Genomic DNA, 14744 nt, shown 5'->3' on the forward strand with positions numbered 1-14744 from the left:
TTGAGCTCATGGAAACACTATTACACCTCCAGTGTGCGTTTTAATCTGTGGATCTGTGGAACCGTTCTCGTGACGTGCCGCTGACCTCGCGGCCGCGTCGCCTTCGTGGAAGAGATGCTAATCTAAATGTGTTTTCCTCCGGTTAAGTAAAGGTTCATAAGAATATGTAATTACAAACGTTTTCAATATTCGACTTCTCGTGTGCTCGGGGTGTTTATTGCTTAAGAGACTAGCAACGTGACAAACTTGAATTAACATATTATTTTTCCATATTCGTTGCACCAAACTCGATAAAACCATTTATAACTAATAATAACGTTCAATTCCTGATAAAAGCAGTCAAAGCAGAGGGTGACCCTTCTGGAGCCGGAACCCGCTCCAGGTTTCTGCCTGTTCAAAGGCATTTTGAGCCATTGAGTCAAAATGTTCGTTTAACATTGCAGTCAACGGAGCTTCAAAATGTGCTCCTCAATATCTCGTTTGATTATTGACCGATTTGGGGGACCTCTATCGACACCACCGAATTTAATCTGGATCGGATCCAGAATGAGGCCAGGAAAAAAATATTACATTTTAACATTGATAACCTCATTTATTACCAATTGAAAAATCAGTAAAAAAAAAAAATACAAATCAACTCTGATCCACTTTAACCTTTCATGGTTGGTGTACAAAGATATACCAAGAACAATTTGGAACCTTTTGATGATGATCCAGATCACCATGTGGGACGGTGTAAATCCAATTAGGAGGGGGAATGAGCCGCTTGGAGGAGGTCTGTGCTCTCTCTGAGTGATTTTCTATAACACATTAAAACTTAATCTTATAAAAGAGACTCACCAAGCGCTCGGATTTTTATTTCTTTGTCATTTGACCGTGAGCTGATGCGGAAAGGACGAAAATTGAGGCATATCAATGTGCCAGAATGCGAGACCTTCAGAATCCCTCTGTTCTCCTTAACTCTGTGACGAAATCTAAGCCGCTGATTTAGGAGCCGTTTTGCTGGATCAACAACGTGAAGTCATGAGCCCAGCCGCGTTTTAACACGTGACTGTCACCAACAGGACCCGAACCTCAGATCCAATGATGGGGCGTCAAGCGCACGGGATGTAGAAAATCCACTGGGAGGGAGCGCTTTTATCCACGTTGCGATGACGTACATTGCGCTTGGACCAATGGGAAGCCGGTGCGCTCGAGTCAGTGCGTGGAGAGTTTATAAACGCGGCGCGCTGTGGGGACAGAGATTGGGTTCCACTCCGGCTAATTAAAAAAAAAAAAAAAAAGAAAAAAGAAAGATGAGCAGCATCCAAGTCAACGACGCCGCGGAGGAGTTCCACGCCACGAACGGCTTCAGCGAGCTGGCCGCCAAGAAGTCCGCCATCCACCGCAAGCACGAGACGTCCCGCAAGAAGGGGGAGGACGAGGCGCGCCTGCCGGCGCTCCAGAGCGCCTACACGTGCATCCTCCGCGAGCTCGGCGAGGACGTGGATCGGCAGGGGCTGCTGCGCACGCCGCTGCGCGCCGCCAAGGCCATGCAGTTCCTCACCAAGGGTTACCACGAAAACGTCGACGGTGAGTCTGACGTCATTTCGCCGAGACGACGATTCAACTTCAAAGTAGTATAGTTTGGGAGGGGAACTTTGGATTGATGTCTAATTAATGGCAATTCAACTCGGCTGGCTTCACATAAGCAGGTCTTGGGTTCGAATCCCTATACTGGCTGCTCTGGCTTCCTTTTTTTTTTAAATATCTGTAAAAAAAAATGATGCAAAGAAGCCGAAACCTGCGAGATTTTCCACGGTCGACGTGGAAGAGAAAATGTTCTGAAACGATTTCGTTCTTTTGCCCCCCGCAGACGTCTTGAACAACGCCATATTTGACGAAGACCACGATGAGATGGTGATCGTGAAGGACATTGACATGTTTTCGCTGTGCGAACATCACCTGGTGCCCTTTTTTGGAAAGGTAGTCACAAGATGATGCGTCATTGAACAACAATCATCATATTTACTCACCGCCGTTGTCTCTCTCTCTCTCTCTCTTCCGCCCCAGGTCCATATTGGGTATATTCCCAACAAAAAAGTGCTGGGCCTGAGCAAGCTGGCAAGGTAACACATGCACGGTAACACATGCACACACTACTGTACTCCAGCCCCCCTCCCCCCTTGGATTTAATGCCGGGCGGCTGCATTCTTCTGTTATCTCGGTGCATTGACCTGGAGGCTTAGGTCTAGTCCCCGCATCAAACGCACCCACAGATAAAAATCTGACTCCGTCCGGTCTCGAGCGATGAGAAAATCCCTTCCGACCTGTGGGAATCGGCCGTTATTATCACAGCCCCCCCCCCCCCCATGGGCCAGCCCCACAGACAAGCGTTTGGCTTGACCGATGGAGGCAGTTCAGAGTCTATTGATAAGTCAGAGGGCTTCATCCTCGCTCTGATTCGCTTGTCGTTCTGTTTTCCTGCAGGATCGTGGAGATCTTCAGTCGGAGGCTTCAAGGTAAGCGACCGTGCGAGGAGTCGCTTGTTGTTCTCACAGAAACGTCTGACTGTCAGGTGGTTTTGTTCCTTTCAGTTCAAGAGCGTCTCACCAAACAGATAGCCACTGGAATATCAGACGCCCTGCAGCCGTTAGGTGTAGCTGTGGTTATTGAGGCGGTGTAAGTACACACACACACACACACACACACTGCCTGATGACTGCAAGAAAAATGAGCACAATCATGTTTCCTTTATTTATTTTTTGGGGAAAAGTAGCACAAGCAGCCGTTCCCAGCTCTCATTCTGAACCGATATTCTCTGTGTACACGGAACAAAGGAACAATTCTTCTGGCCGCAATTGTTGACTCTCCATTTTAATCTTTTAATTCCATGTAATTTCATCAGTGACGCAGGGGTCTGCTTGTTTTCATCCGCTTTTATTTCCATGCCAGAAGACATTAACGCTGACGAAAAACAAAACAAAACTGGAGCTTCTAGTAGAAACTGCAGCTCGTTGGGAGATATATTCACCCTTAAAAGACATCGCAGTCATCCTATCGTTAAAGGATTATTACCGGTACATTTCTATTCTTTTATTTTGCTCTGATCTTTTTTTTTTACCCGTACATAGTTGTTGTTTTGTGTTTATTCTGGAGCGAGAGAAATGGATTCTCAACTTCCCTCTATCCTCAAACATCTATCAAAATTGGCAATAAAATGAATCTAAAGTCTGAATTGTTACAGATGAAAAATCAAAGGAAGGATGTTTATTTTATTTTTTTATTATTTGTCCTGTTCCTTGACATCTTTATTTGTGTGTGTGTGTGTGTGTGTGTGTGTTTGCAGACACATGTGTATGGTCATGCGGGGCGTCCAGAAGATCAACAGTCGCACGGTGACGAGCACCATGCTGGGAGTTTACCTCGATGACCCCAAAACCCGGGAAGAGTTCCTGGCCCTTTCCCAGCGACCCTAAAACTCCGGTGGAGCCGCATCCGACCGGAAGCAGGAAACACGATCATCTCCAGGCTGGGAGATCTCAGTCCTGCTGCAAGCAGAACTTTACAATGCACATTCTTAGGTGCCTTTGGTTTGATGCTTTTGATTTATATTGCAACATTGTGCTAAAATCTCAACCTATAATTGTCTTACGGATAGCTTTGATGACACACATCATAATATATCTGCAGTCGAAAGAGAAGAATTAATGAGGTGCTAAATGGATTCTTGATTTATAGCGACGACAACCGTATCGTGTGCCTCGATGCCTGAATTAAAACGAACGAAATGTAAGACCAGTTGTGACTCCACTTTTGTTCTCATTCGCCACTGGAGAAAAAAATTGATGACTTCAAATGCGACCAAGCTGACCTCGTGAGTAACTGTGTGATTCTCATGCATGGCTTTAGCAGCTCGTTGACCACGTCGTTAGCGACCAAAAAAAAAAAGGAACAATTGCGCCTCACAGGAAGTTGGACAGAACCCAACGTACCGGAGAGATTGTGATTCTGTGACCTGTCAAAGTCTGTAGAAAAGCTAACTGGCAATGACTCACGCGATCTCTGGGTATAATAATACAATGCATGCCGGGGACAGGCTGGACGTGGCCTGTGTCTGCAGAAACTGGTTGTACCGGTCCATGAGGACCTATGTCCCCCTTTGTTTTTGGATGAATTAAATGGACCTGGCTCTGTGGTTGGTATGAAACCGGACTGTCTGGTTACGCTGGTTGAGGACAGGACACTGAAAAAGAACCTGTTGGACATTATGGACACCGTCAGTCACCCTCTGCACGCCGTCAACAGGAACCAGAAGAGCCTGTTCAAAGACTGCTGCTTCCCAAGTACAGGACAAATAGACTGAAGAAGTCCGCCGTCCCTCAGGACATCACTCTGTACAACGCCTCACTCAGGGGTGGGGGGTGGGGGGGGTAACAGGAGCAGTTGTGTACATAGAGCCACATACACATGTATTTGTTTGTGTATGCTTATTTGTGTTGTTTTGAAGTGAAGCACCTGAATGCACCACAACAACAAAACACGACAGTGTTGCAACACGAAATGTTGACCGGTCCAGGATTGTGCGGGTGCATCAGTTTTAAAGCCGCAGGCGAGTGAAGTCATATACGAAATGCTTTAATTCTCTCAAAAATGGAACAGCCGATATATTACACACTCTAAAGTACAGAATTTTAAACATAAAACAAGTGATGACGCCTTGGGATGAGGAACTGGGGTTCTGTTTAGACACAACGGTCGCACACCGCAGCTCGCCGTCACACGGATGTCTGCTTGTAGTTCTTGGTGTCCAGCACTTTCCTCCCGCACATGGCACAGATTCCTGTCGAGAGAGGAGCAGCGTCACTAGCGGGCTGAACCCGTAAGTTATTGTTGTATTTTTCCAGTAGTAGTACTGCTGCCTTTCTTTTGGATCCACGCCTAAGAGCTAAGAGCTTTTTATATATATTTAGTTTTAAGTTGAATGAATGTGTGTCTGTTTGTGGTGACTGTTTGTTGTGCGCCTCGAGCTGGGACCTGAGTGCTGTTTTTCGTTCGTGCATGAGAGTGTCTGAATGACAATAAACATTTCTTGATTCTTGATAAAGAGAACAAAGCAAAAAAGAAAACACGCACGCTGCGGGCCGACTCAAACCGAACCTGCTCGGGTAGACTCCGCCCTCCCTCGCGTGTCTTCTGTGCGAATGTGCCCGCATGAATATGAATAAATATGTTCTTCGCATGTGAGCATACTGAGGTAATTAAAGAATTAGCATTTCTCTTTCACTTCTGGTGATATACCCAACGATGCAGACCAACATATTTGTTCAGGAACAGTGTCTTCATTACCCCGGATAAGACTTCGGTTCAATCGTTTCCCACGGCGCTACTATTGCGAAGCGTCTAGCCCAGCGCGGTGCGTTTGTACCTTTCTTGTAGGCGCAGCCCTGACAGTAGTGTGATCCCGACTGGTGGACTGAACTCTTGCAGATCCTGCAGGTGGCGAATCCCGTCTTGCTGTAAGGGTCGAACCTGAAAAGGGAGATGCGTGACGTGTGACTTTCCTTTGCGAGACAATGATAGCAATTATTCATAGATGAACGATCAAATCACACTTTGACGTAAAGCTTTAGAGCGCTAGTCACCTGGCTTTCTTCGAAGTCAAGAGCTTGTTTTCGTTCAGCTTGCGCCCGCCGCCCTCTGTGGGAAAGCAGAAAGAAATTTAATGAGCTAAAAATAAATGAATATCATCATATCAGGCATAATAGTATTTATGATGTGTAAATACAGGTCACAGATTTAGGATACATCCATTTGGGAAATCTGAAGTCTTGATGGTAAAAACAATTCAATTTTATTTATTTTTTTAACCACTGAGCACCTGATTGGCACGCACAATATTATGGATTTAACTTTTAAATCATAATGTAGTCACTCAAATTAGTTTAACTTAACTCATTATTAGTAGTAGGTTTAATCAGTACGCAGTCAAAGCTGTTGTATCTGAATCCGTCCTAAATTCACCTGTTGTATTCCGTGCTCCATCCTTCCAGGTATCAGGTGTGATGACTTTACCGAGCTTCTTCTCACCTGTAAAGACAAGTAAATACATTTTCCTATGAAAAATTAACAAAATTAAAACAACTAGTCGTCAGCTAGTGGCGACTGCCGCTACAATAGCCGCGCATAGTAACATTTAAGACAGTACTGTATTTATTTGAACAATGTGACACCTACATTTTTCGCAAACCATCTTTGATGTGTTTTAAATCGGTGCTTTTTTGGTGGTTCGTCACAAACAGTATCTTAGCTAACCTTAGCTTGCTCGGCTAGCGCTTGTAAACTTCCGGTCGTCGTCCTCTATTTTTCCGCTTCACAACGGTTTTGATTGGTCAAAAGGCAAATCAGGTTCTATTCTCATTGGCTGATATTACCGTCCGTTTACTTTGGCACCGATGACGCGTATCGACTTCCGCGAATGGTCAGAAATACGCCTACAAAATAAAACGCATTTTCCTGTACGTTAATATATTAGGGTGGACTAAAAAATAGTAATACTTTAATTGTGAAGTCGAAGCGGAAGTGCTCGTCGCTTCCGTGATGTTTGCGGAAGAAGTACTGATACATTTACCCAACGGACTTCATCTGCTCTCCATGTCCGCTGTTAAATTAACCTTCTGAAGTATTTCATTCGTATTTCGTCATTTGTTTTAGTTTACATCGTGTACAAAGATAGTATTAGAAAATGTGGGACCGTGAGATCAGGGCCATGGCGTCCACGCACGCCATCATCGCCGCCTCGGTATTCATGGCGACCGTCCTACCTGCCGTCCTCGTCCCAGGCTTTTCCGTGTACGGCACTCACCTGTCGTGGCTCTACTCGGTGTCCGGCGCGGTCGTCGCGGTCAGCGTCGCCGTCTTCTGGCTGCTCGGCGTCGCACCGCCCACCAAGAGGAACTCACTGGGACACAAGGTTGTGCTTGTGACGGTTGCTACTGTTAGCATAACATTTTTATTTATTTATTGTTGACTTATCTCAGTGGTCCTAGGAACTATTGATCATCCGATCTAATCACCATTGATCGCAGCAGTAATCCTCCTCCTCATGGACCGCTACTGTCCCCCTGTTGCTTCTTTTATTTTACTTTCACAGGATTATTAATCATAATTCTCTTGTTTTTCTTCCCCCCTGCAGCTGTCCAGATTGTTCCGTTACTGTCTGTACTTCTTCCTGTCCTGCTTGTTCTTCCACGCTGTGGTGGTTCTCTATGGAGCTCCGCTGATTGAGTAAGTAGCTGGTGACACCCCCCACCCCGTGCCCTGTACCTGATTGGATCGATGGATTGCTGCTCGCCTTGGCATCCAAAAGAGTATTAGTGTTTTTAAAACTGTCCCTCCGGTCTCTCGTCCTCCCCAGCTCCGCTCTGGAGACGTTCTCGCTCGCTGTTCTGCTGACATCTCTAACCACGCTGAGGTGTCTCTGCGTCCTTGGCCCCAACGTCCAGGCCTGGATCCGAGTGTTCAGTCGACACGGGTGAGCCTAAAAATCTCCTCCCGACGCTGCCGTCCTTCTGCGTTACGCTCCACACGCTTTGTTCCGTCTCTGCTTCCAGGGCGATGTCGGTGTGGGACACCGGTCTGCAGATTACAGTCGCCTGCACGGTGGTCGGGGCCTGGCTGGGAGCCTTCCCTATACCTCTGGACTGGGACAGGCCTTGGCAGGTCAGCGCACCCAGATTGCTTTCCGACACTTTCATTTTGCGAGGTTTGACATCGTGCATTTTTTTTTAACGACACCTCTGCGGTCATGAGCAAACGGCGCCGTCTTGCTCCTCGCAGGTTTGGCCCATCTCCTGCAGCCTGGGTTCCACCATCGGTTTCCTGACCGGGCTCGCTGCTGCTCCTCTGTGGATTCACTACCACCGCAAGCAGCTCACATACAAGTGCAAGTGATCGTCTTCCTCGCACTGTCGTCCTCACTACTTATAGGGAGCGTTCGGTCCGTTTGGGTGGCTTTATTTTGTACATATATTTTGTAAGCTGCCTCTGATATCTGAAGATATTTTTACCTGAATAAAGCATTGCTTCTGTCACTTTTTTGTTTGTATGTGGATTTTTTAAAATTTAAAGTTTAGGAACACAATTACATTTTTTCCCCCCAAACATTCGTGATTTTGTTCGTGCATGATCAATCCTGCAGGGGGCGCTGTTGGATCACGTCCGTGCAGCACAAGGGCTAAACGAGAAAGGCCTCATCATTTGAGAACTAACACAAAGTTATCCGTGCTTTGGTTGTGTGGCCGTTGATGGAAAGAGTCGTGAGGAAGGAACGTTAGAAAGCTAAGGAAGGTCTACAAAGTGTACCTGCACGCACACACACACACATGCACGCGCGCACACACACACCTGCTGCACCTGAAGCCGACTACTGATGAAAACTGTTCCTCTTTAAACAACCATTAATCTCGCTCCGATTCTATTTCCACACATCAGCTCTCATTTTCATTCCCTACTTTCGCATCCCCCGGGCGTTCATTTTGATTTTAGGGACATTCATTTCCCCTCCTTTTCACGCCGCCCACATCCCTTCCTCCGTGCACAACGCAAATGAGGGATGATTTTTAAGAGGTTTAGACTCTTGTGATGCAACTTGAGTATTTATGCATCATCTTTGCTGATTGGTGGACAATTTGTGTTTGAGTTCTTGTGCGAGGTTGTCAGGGAAAAGAGGGAGAAACATTAAATGTCTTTTTTTTTAAATAGCGGAAGGGGGGGGCATTGCGAAGCTGCTAGAGGAACCTACATAGACTCTCCACACGGGTCTATTTTCCTCCTCGGTCCCAATGAAAAGGTTTAATCAAACTGTTTGTGTATTTTCAAGCGAGCTATCATTTGGGTTTGAGACAGGGAGGGGGGGGGGGTGTCTCTCGTCCCCTGAGGTGTTTTCATCAGGCAGGAACGTGAATGGAGTCGCTTTGTTCACGCTCTCAAACCCACTTGCGGTCGCCTCCTCTGTGACAAAAGCTGCCGCTTCACAAATGGCTCTCCTCGTCCAATCTCAGGGCATTTTATTTATTCATTATTTGTTGTCAGGCTGTGCTATTGTCACGGGGCGTTGTGAGGAGAGGTAATTTGTCACGCCCCAACACTCCCCCCCCCCGCCAGGATTTTTGCCTTGTTCACCCGAAGGCCGAGTTGTGAGCGGCGAATAGAGATGCACCCTCTTGCTCTCTGTGATCAAAACGAACCCTGCATTAATCAATCAATGCATTCCAAGAGAGGCATTGAATCAAAGTGAAAAGCACGATCGGGCTCGTCCTCCGCCCTGCTTCTCCATCATCTCGGTTGTACAGCCTGCCGCAGCCAGCTAGGCCCGATAACCCCCCCCACCGGACACTTCCAGCTCCAAACGGCCAAACACTGATTTTAAATGTGGACTTTGAGTCCACAAATAAAAAATAACGTTTAAGAAGACTACATAGTCACGGCGTGATGCTGGTCGCTAGGAAACCGCCGACCGACGTAGAAACGACACGCCAAGAAAGGAAGATCGACATGTTGATCAATAGCAATTAAATGCTAACAATGAAGTAGAAGGTTTTAATTAATCTCTTGAGGAAAACTGAAATTCCTTCACGACTTCGATCTTCTAACGCCGAACATTCTATAAAGCAACTGAAGACCAAACGCTGGATTCAAATCGGCCTGCGGAGCCGGAATTAATATTTCACGCTCGCCGGAAAGTTGCGTTGAAATAAAGAACAGATAATCAACCGTATAAAACAACCCGCTCCTGTCCCTGAGCCGCGTTGCCACGGCAACAATCAATTACAACCACTGGGAACACTTTAAATAGGGAAACCTTGATTGAATTTTGTGGCACAAGGTTGAGTTTCTCCTATTGAATCCGCTTTCATCGCGGAAGCGTGGAGCTCGTCTTTTCGAAATGACGCGCTTACGTTATTTATTTGCCACGTTATACGATAAATTAATTCTGCACCGTAACGCAGCCGTCGTGTGACACGGAGATCCATCCGTAGCGCCGAGATCCCGCGTTTTTTAGGCAATAAAACCGACAGCGACTGTTTATGTGGCAGCCGTAATGAATATTTTGAGCAGCTGCGATTATTTATTCATCAACAGTAACAGCCATTTCTTCAGCATAGGGTGTCCCTCAGGGCATTGGGTATTGATTTTGCGATGAAGGGACGACCAGAGCAGAGTTGTTAGCTCCCTCCCTGCTGCTTAATGGGCCCGACCACACCTCGTTCCACCAGCAAGCGCGCCCGTGGACGCACAGATGGGCGGACATTTGGACTACTTGGACAGAGTGGGTGTAAAAAAAATGACAACTGCATCGGTGGGAGACTTGCGTGCGTTGGCGCTTGCCCCTCATTGCGCGCCGGCTTTGCGCTGCGCGCGTGCATAAGGCTAAAGAAAAACGGGCCGTGCACAACAGAAGGAAAGACGCAGATGAACGTCATCCCCAGCGCTTCACGCAGCTCGGCGTGGGCCTGCCAACATTCTGGGTCCCTCCGAGCCCGGCGCGAAGCATCCGACATCACCCCGGAGGCCCACACATTTAAATACTGTACGAGACGGTGCTTCAGCCAAGTGAGCAGCATCCGTGTTCCAGACAGGGTGTCTCCATTAGGCTTTCACACAAACACGCTTTCTGCAACAAGTCTGGGCGGCTCGTGAGCACGAACAAGCGTCTACGCTTATTTGGTATTTGTAGCTACCGAGCCAGATGAAGCCCCCCCCCCCCCGGTCGGTCGGTCGGTAGTTTCGTACATGATGTCCGTGCATCCGTCACTTTGATTAGCATGTTTTGGCAGCGCAAACCTTCCCAAGACACCGGGAACATCTGGAAGGACTCCGCGCACGTCCGATTCAGACAGCATGGTCTCAATCTAGTAACGAGGACAAGATTCTATGACCTTGACAGACAGACCCGGTTACACTGGGTGGGCGGGCCACCCACCCTCCACTTTTACCTGAGCACTGAGGGGCTAACGCTTAAGGGCAAACACAAAGGAGCAAGCCATTCCCCTTTTACCTTTGATTCCCGTTCAAATTTATTAAATTGCACATCTTTTTCGACAGAGAAGACAGGCGTCACGTTACAAGTGGCGTGTGCGACGTTCTGACAGCGATTCTCGTGTAAAAGTCCCAAGAGCTGGCGTGGCGAGGGCAGAAAGGTGAGCGGACAAAGTCCCGCGGCGGGCCGGTCAGGGGCGACGGGCGAAGACTCGTGTCGGTCACCGATTGCTGGGCTGGGCGGCAAAGTAAAGCGCCACCAGACAGTAGAGAGCGCCTCCCACCGTGAGCGCCATGGTGGTGCGGTAGAGCAGCCTGTCGGGAACGCCACGCTTCAGATGGATGGGGATACCGTCTGACTTCTGAGAGACGAGGAAGTAGGATTAGGGGAAAGGGAAGTTAGCGTGTGCGAAGCATTCACGGCAGCTTCCTGTTTAGGCTCAACACACTGAACACCGTGTTCCTCTAAGAACTTATCGGGTTTACTCCCCTTCACCGCCCCGTTTTCAAACTAAACTTCGCGATCGATTTTCTTCACAAACTGTTTCAGGGAGAAACCAAAAGTCCTCAAATTTATTTAAGCTTTTTCTCCCCCCCCCAAAAAAACTGCCGCTTTGAAAGGCCTGAGTTTCCAAATGCGAGCCAACGTGTTTATCCTAAGAAATCTTCAGTCTTCAGACTCCGTTTGACCCATCAGAGGCCTCATTCTGAAAGCTTTCTTCAAAAAGATAAAAGCCGATTTACTCAGACAACAATCGGCGTTCATACCTGGAACAACTTCTGGAGTTCGGGAACTCTGTTTGATCCCGCGTACCCCACCGTGGCTTCCGACGCCACTTTGGTGGGCGTTGCAAAGATCATGGCCGGGGACTCTGCCGGCACGCCCGACCTCAGCCCCTAAAAAAAGAAAAACAAGCTTCGGATTACTAGAGACAAGTTGATTATCTAACCTGCTCGTTTTCAACCGGAGGGAGGCAGTAATGAGTCAAATACTGGACGCGTAGTTTAGCATCTTAATGCCATTAATTAAAAGGGGCCACATCTGGCAGGTGTTATGGGGGGGGGGGGGGGGGGTCGCTGTAAAGTCGCATAAGATTCACATTTCAGGATAAAGGTCACGTAAAGGTTGAGCGATAAGGCAGCAATGGAAAAAAAAAAGAAAAGGTAATTACATTTACAAACAAAGGTCACCGCGTCTACCTGGATTATCAGCCTTTAATGTTAAATCGCTTCATTATTTGATGAAAGCGATGACTTTAAACGACGCAACTGGATAATTAAATAGCTGAATGGAAGTTTAGATTAACATGGGGGGGGGGGGGTGAAAACAAATCACGGAACCGACGCAGCGTTCATGAATTAAAATGTAATTATACTTCGAGCTGTGCTGCTAAGGAGCGAGCTTAACCCCCCCCCCCCCCCCCCCCCCGAGCAGCTACCGGACACACCGGATCGATGTGAAGGTCATCCTCGGCGCTTCTTCGTCTCACCTGGGGGGTGTAGGCGGCCGCGGGACCGGATCCCGTCAGTTTCTGCGTGAAACCGTCGAGCTTGTAGTACATCTTCCGGCTGAAGGACGGGGAGACGCTGCCTCCACAACACAAGCTCCCGGGTGAAGGTCTTCCTGGTGCGACCGTCGAGCGGGAAGTGACGTAGCAGCTAGCTGGCTCGCGTCTGCCTGTTCAGAATTCTGTTCTGGAGCTTAAAATAATGACACAATAATAAATAATGAATAAATAAAAAAAACAAGGAACTTAAAATCATGAGACATGATGATGTTTTTTGTATTTTTCTCTTCCATCTATCCATATCTCAAAAACCGCCGGATACCATTTGATGAAATGCCACAAATGCCTTGCAGGGGCCTTGGAGATCAGCGTCCCATAATTACTTTCTTCACTTTGCTTATTTTAACAATGTCAGGCACATTTGTACTCAGGCTATTTTGATATTATTCTGCTATGATAACAATTAAGGTCTATCCACATTAGCACAAATGTACTTTTTTCCAGCAGCGACTGCGAGGGCATCTGTGACCTTGGATATTAAAATTGAGTCATTATCTCTGAAAGGTTTGCTATTATAATGATTTAGGAATTTTTTACATCACACATGGCAGAAAGTGCACCATAAAATGGGCAAATATCTAATATTTATGGAAGAATGTGTTGTTAATGATGGCTAAAGTTCATGTCTGTTACATTATTTACTGGTGTGCAGCTCCAGTATCTTTTTAGGAGATAATTATAATTGCCTTAATTAAGATATTGCTGAAATAATTTTCCTAAATTACATGCAGTGCGGGTATCAGTCATTTTTCAACCCAAACTCTGTCAGCCGTTTTTACCCTCAGGCTAAATTCAGCCTCAAAATCATCCTTTGGTCAGAAAGCTGATTTTAGAAAATACTTCCATCCTGATTAGACCTTAAACCTTTGATAAATTCATACATCCATACTTGTTGAAAAGCAAGATGTTTAATTTCATGTTTCTCTATTACAGAGGCACGTTTGTGCCTTTTTTTTGGTTTGAGTGCTTGTACTGGCCGATAGACCGTTGCTTCCAACTGAAAGTCATCCATCCTCCGTCCATAACTGCTCATCCTTTTCCAGGGTCATGGCTGCTGACATTTGGACAAGAGGATAACATCCTGGCGGCACCATTCTGGTCACGCATCGGAAAGGCTCATGCTCATATATGGCCTATGGGGCATTTAGTCAGCAGTTTGACATCTATCTTATGCTTTTGGACCGTGGGAGGATGCAGGATGGAACAATCAGAGACAGAGAGAACATGCAAACACACAGACAGAGAGTTCAGAATACTGCGTCAGCCTTCAGAGTTTATTGATTATGCGCATCTTGTACTAATCCCTCAGTGGAGTGCAGCAGTAGTTTGTCATTTCCTCCTCCAGCGGCACCTGCATGAACTCGGCTGTGCTCCAGAGTGAATCTGATGAGTGCCCCTTGCCAGCGGGCTTGGGTGTTCCTCGCAGTGAACATTATGTTCCACCCATGGAGGTGTAAAGTCTGTTATCGCATTAGAAATTCGCAAAAGCCTTCTTCCTATAAATTGCTCTATCCACTTAGCGCCTCTCCGGGTCATACAGTGAGGCTTCGATCATCCATTCGCTCGTTTTCTGCAACAGCTCATCCAGGTGGATGCGGGCGTGAGGTGGGGTCACCTTGGACAAATCACCAGGTCATCATGGGGCCACATAGGAATACAAACCAATCACATGTGGTCAGTTTAGAGTTCACCTAGAGAGGAGGCTCCCTCTCAGACTGGAGGGAAACATGGAGTTGAACCCTTGACCTTCCTCCTGCCAGGATAGTTAAAGTTTTTTTTTTTTTTTAGATGAGGAACTTTAAAGTCCAATATCAACATTTAAATAGAGTGGGGAAAAAAACAGCCTAAATTTAACCAGATTTAGAGACAGTTTGTAGTTTTATTATAAAAGCTCATACATGGAGTACATGTTTTTTTTACAATCATCGACTCATGAAAAAGTTTTGATTGATGTTTTTCAATCAGGTGTGGGCAAAATATACGGGTAAATTAACTTTGACGAATGTGCTGACAATAGCGTGCCGTAGGGAAGGCAGTAAAATAAGAACTATATATCCTTCACCCCCCCCCCCCCCCCCCCCCGGTGACTCTGCCACTTGAAAAGCACATCGATGACGCAACACGGCTACTAAGTTATGTACAAATTCACACAGAAAG

At 46.8% G+C, this 14744-nt stretch overlaps 4 protein-coding genes across 4 annotated transcripts; 2 read left to right on the forward strand and 2 right to left on the reverse strand.

The window, feature by feature from the left end:
• The first annotated feature begins 1293 nt into the window (after window positions 1-1293).
• Window positions 1294-3764, forward strand: gch2 (GTP cyclohydrolase 2). Its single transcript, XM_068754524.1, has 6 exons — window positions 1294-1572; window positions 1856-1965; window positions 2053-2108; window positions 2470-2501; window positions 2577-2661; window positions 3329-3764. Exons 1-6 carry the CDS (start codon window positions 1296-1298, stop codon window positions 3456-3458), a joined length of 690 nt encoding a protein of 229 aa, XP_068610625.1. The 5' UTR covers window positions 1294-1295; the 3' UTR covers window positions 3459-3764.
• Window positions 3765-4611: 847 nt separating this feature from the next.
• On the reverse strand, window positions 4612-6360 carry cript (cysteine-rich PDZ-binding protein). Its single transcript, XM_068754641.1, has 5 exons — window positions 6217-6360; window positions 6004-6069; window positions 5625-5679; window positions 5408-5511; window positions 4612-4822 (listed from the first exon to the last, which is right to left on the reverse strand). The coding sequence occupies exons 1-5, from the start codon at window positions 6230-6232 to the stop codon at window positions 4758-4760; spliced, it is 306 nt and encodes a 101-aa protein (XP_068610742.1). The 5' UTR covers window positions 6233-6360; the 3' UTR covers window positions 4612-4757.
• A 364-nt stretch (window positions 6361-6724) lies between these two features.
• pigf (phosphatidylinositol glycan anchor biosynthesis, class F) lies at window positions 6725-8053 on the forward strand. The gene is made up of 5 exons (XM_068754687.1): window positions 6725-6952; window positions 7175-7266; window positions 7397-7513; window positions 7593-7701; window positions 7819-8053. Exons 1-5 carry the CDS (start codon window positions 6725-6727, stop codon window positions 7930-7932), a joined length of 660 nt encoding a protein of 219 aa, XP_068610788.1. The 3' UTR covers window positions 7933-8053.
• Window positions 8054-11032: 2979 nt separating this feature from the next.
• Window positions 11033-12652, reverse strand: cox7a2l (cytochrome c oxidase subunit 7A2 like). Its single transcript, XM_068754493.1, has 3 exons — window positions 12510-12652; window positions 11788-11916; window positions 11033-11381 (listed from the first exon to the last, which is right to left on the reverse strand). Exons 1-3 carry the CDS (start codon window positions 12579-12581, stop codon window positions 11241-11243), a joined length of 342 nt encoding a protein of 113 aa, XP_068610594.1. The 5' UTR covers window positions 12582-12652; the 3' UTR covers window positions 11033-11240.
• Between the last annotated feature and the right edge of the window lie 2092 nt (window positions 12653-14744).

The sequence above is a fragment of the Brachionichthys hirsutus genome, chromosome 21, assembly GCF_040956055.1.
Source record: "Brachionichthys hirsutus isolate HB-005 chromosome 21, CSIRO-AGI_Bhir_v1, whole genome shotgun sequence".
NCBI lineage: Eukaryota > Metazoa > Chordata > Actinopteri > Lophiiformes > Brachionichthyidae > Brachionichthys > Brachionichthys hirsutus.

What these genes read in the sequence shown, in the direction of transcription:
- pigf (XM_068754687.1), top strand. Translation starts at nt 6,725, where the DNA reads ATGTGGGACCGTGAGATCAGGGCCATGGCGTCCACGCACGCCATCATC. An exon ending in TATGGAGCTCCGCTGATTGA is followed by an intron (nt 7,267 to 7,396) that starts GTAAGTAGCTGG and finishes CGTCCTCCCCAG; the next exon opens with CTCCGCTCTGGAGACGTTCT. An exon ending in CGAGTGTTCAGTCGACACGG is followed by an intron (nt 7,514 to 7,592) that starts GTGAGCCTAAAA and finishes CTCTGCTTCCAG; the next exon opens with GGCGATGTCGGTGTGGGACA.
- gch2 (XM_068754524.1), top strand. Translation starts at nt 1,296, where the DNA reads ATGAGCAGCATCCAAGTCAACGACGCCGCGGAGGAGTTCCACGCCACG. An exon ending in TTACCACGAAAACGTCGACG is followed by an intron (nt 1,573 to 1,855) that starts GTGAGTCTGACG and finishes TGCCCCCCGCAG; the next exon opens with ACGTCTTGAACAACGCCATA. An exon ending in GGCCTGAGCAAGCTGGCAAG is followed by an intron (nt 2,109 to 2,469) that starts GTAACACATGCA and finishes GTTTTCCTGCAG; the next exon opens with GATCGTGGAGATCTTCAGTC.
- cript (XM_068754641.1), bottom strand. An exon ending in TGGAGCACGGAATACAACAG is followed by an intron (nt 5,680 to 6,003) that starts GTGAATTTAGGA and finishes GCTTTCCCACAG; the next exon opens with AGGGCGGCGGGCGCAAGCTG. An exon ending in TTGACTTCGAAGAAAGCCAG is followed by an intron (nt 5,512 to 5,624) that starts GTGACTAGCGCT and finishes CTCCCTTTTCAG; the next exon opens with GTTCGACCCTTACAGCAAGA.
- cox7a2l (XM_068754493.1), bottom strand. Translation starts at nt 12,581, where the DNA reads ATGTACTACAAGCTCGACGGTTTCACGCAGAAACTGACGGGATCCGGT. An exon ending in CGGCCGCCTACACCCCCCAG is followed by an intron (nt 11,917 to 12,509) that starts GTGAGACGAAGA and finishes TTCTTTTTTTAG; the next exon opens with GGGCTGAGGTCGGGCGTGCC. An exon ending in AACTCCAGAAGTTGTTCCAG is followed by an intron (nt 11,382 to 11,787) that starts GTATGAACGCCG and finishes CTCGTCTCTCAG; the next exon opens with AAGTCAGACGGTATCCCCAT.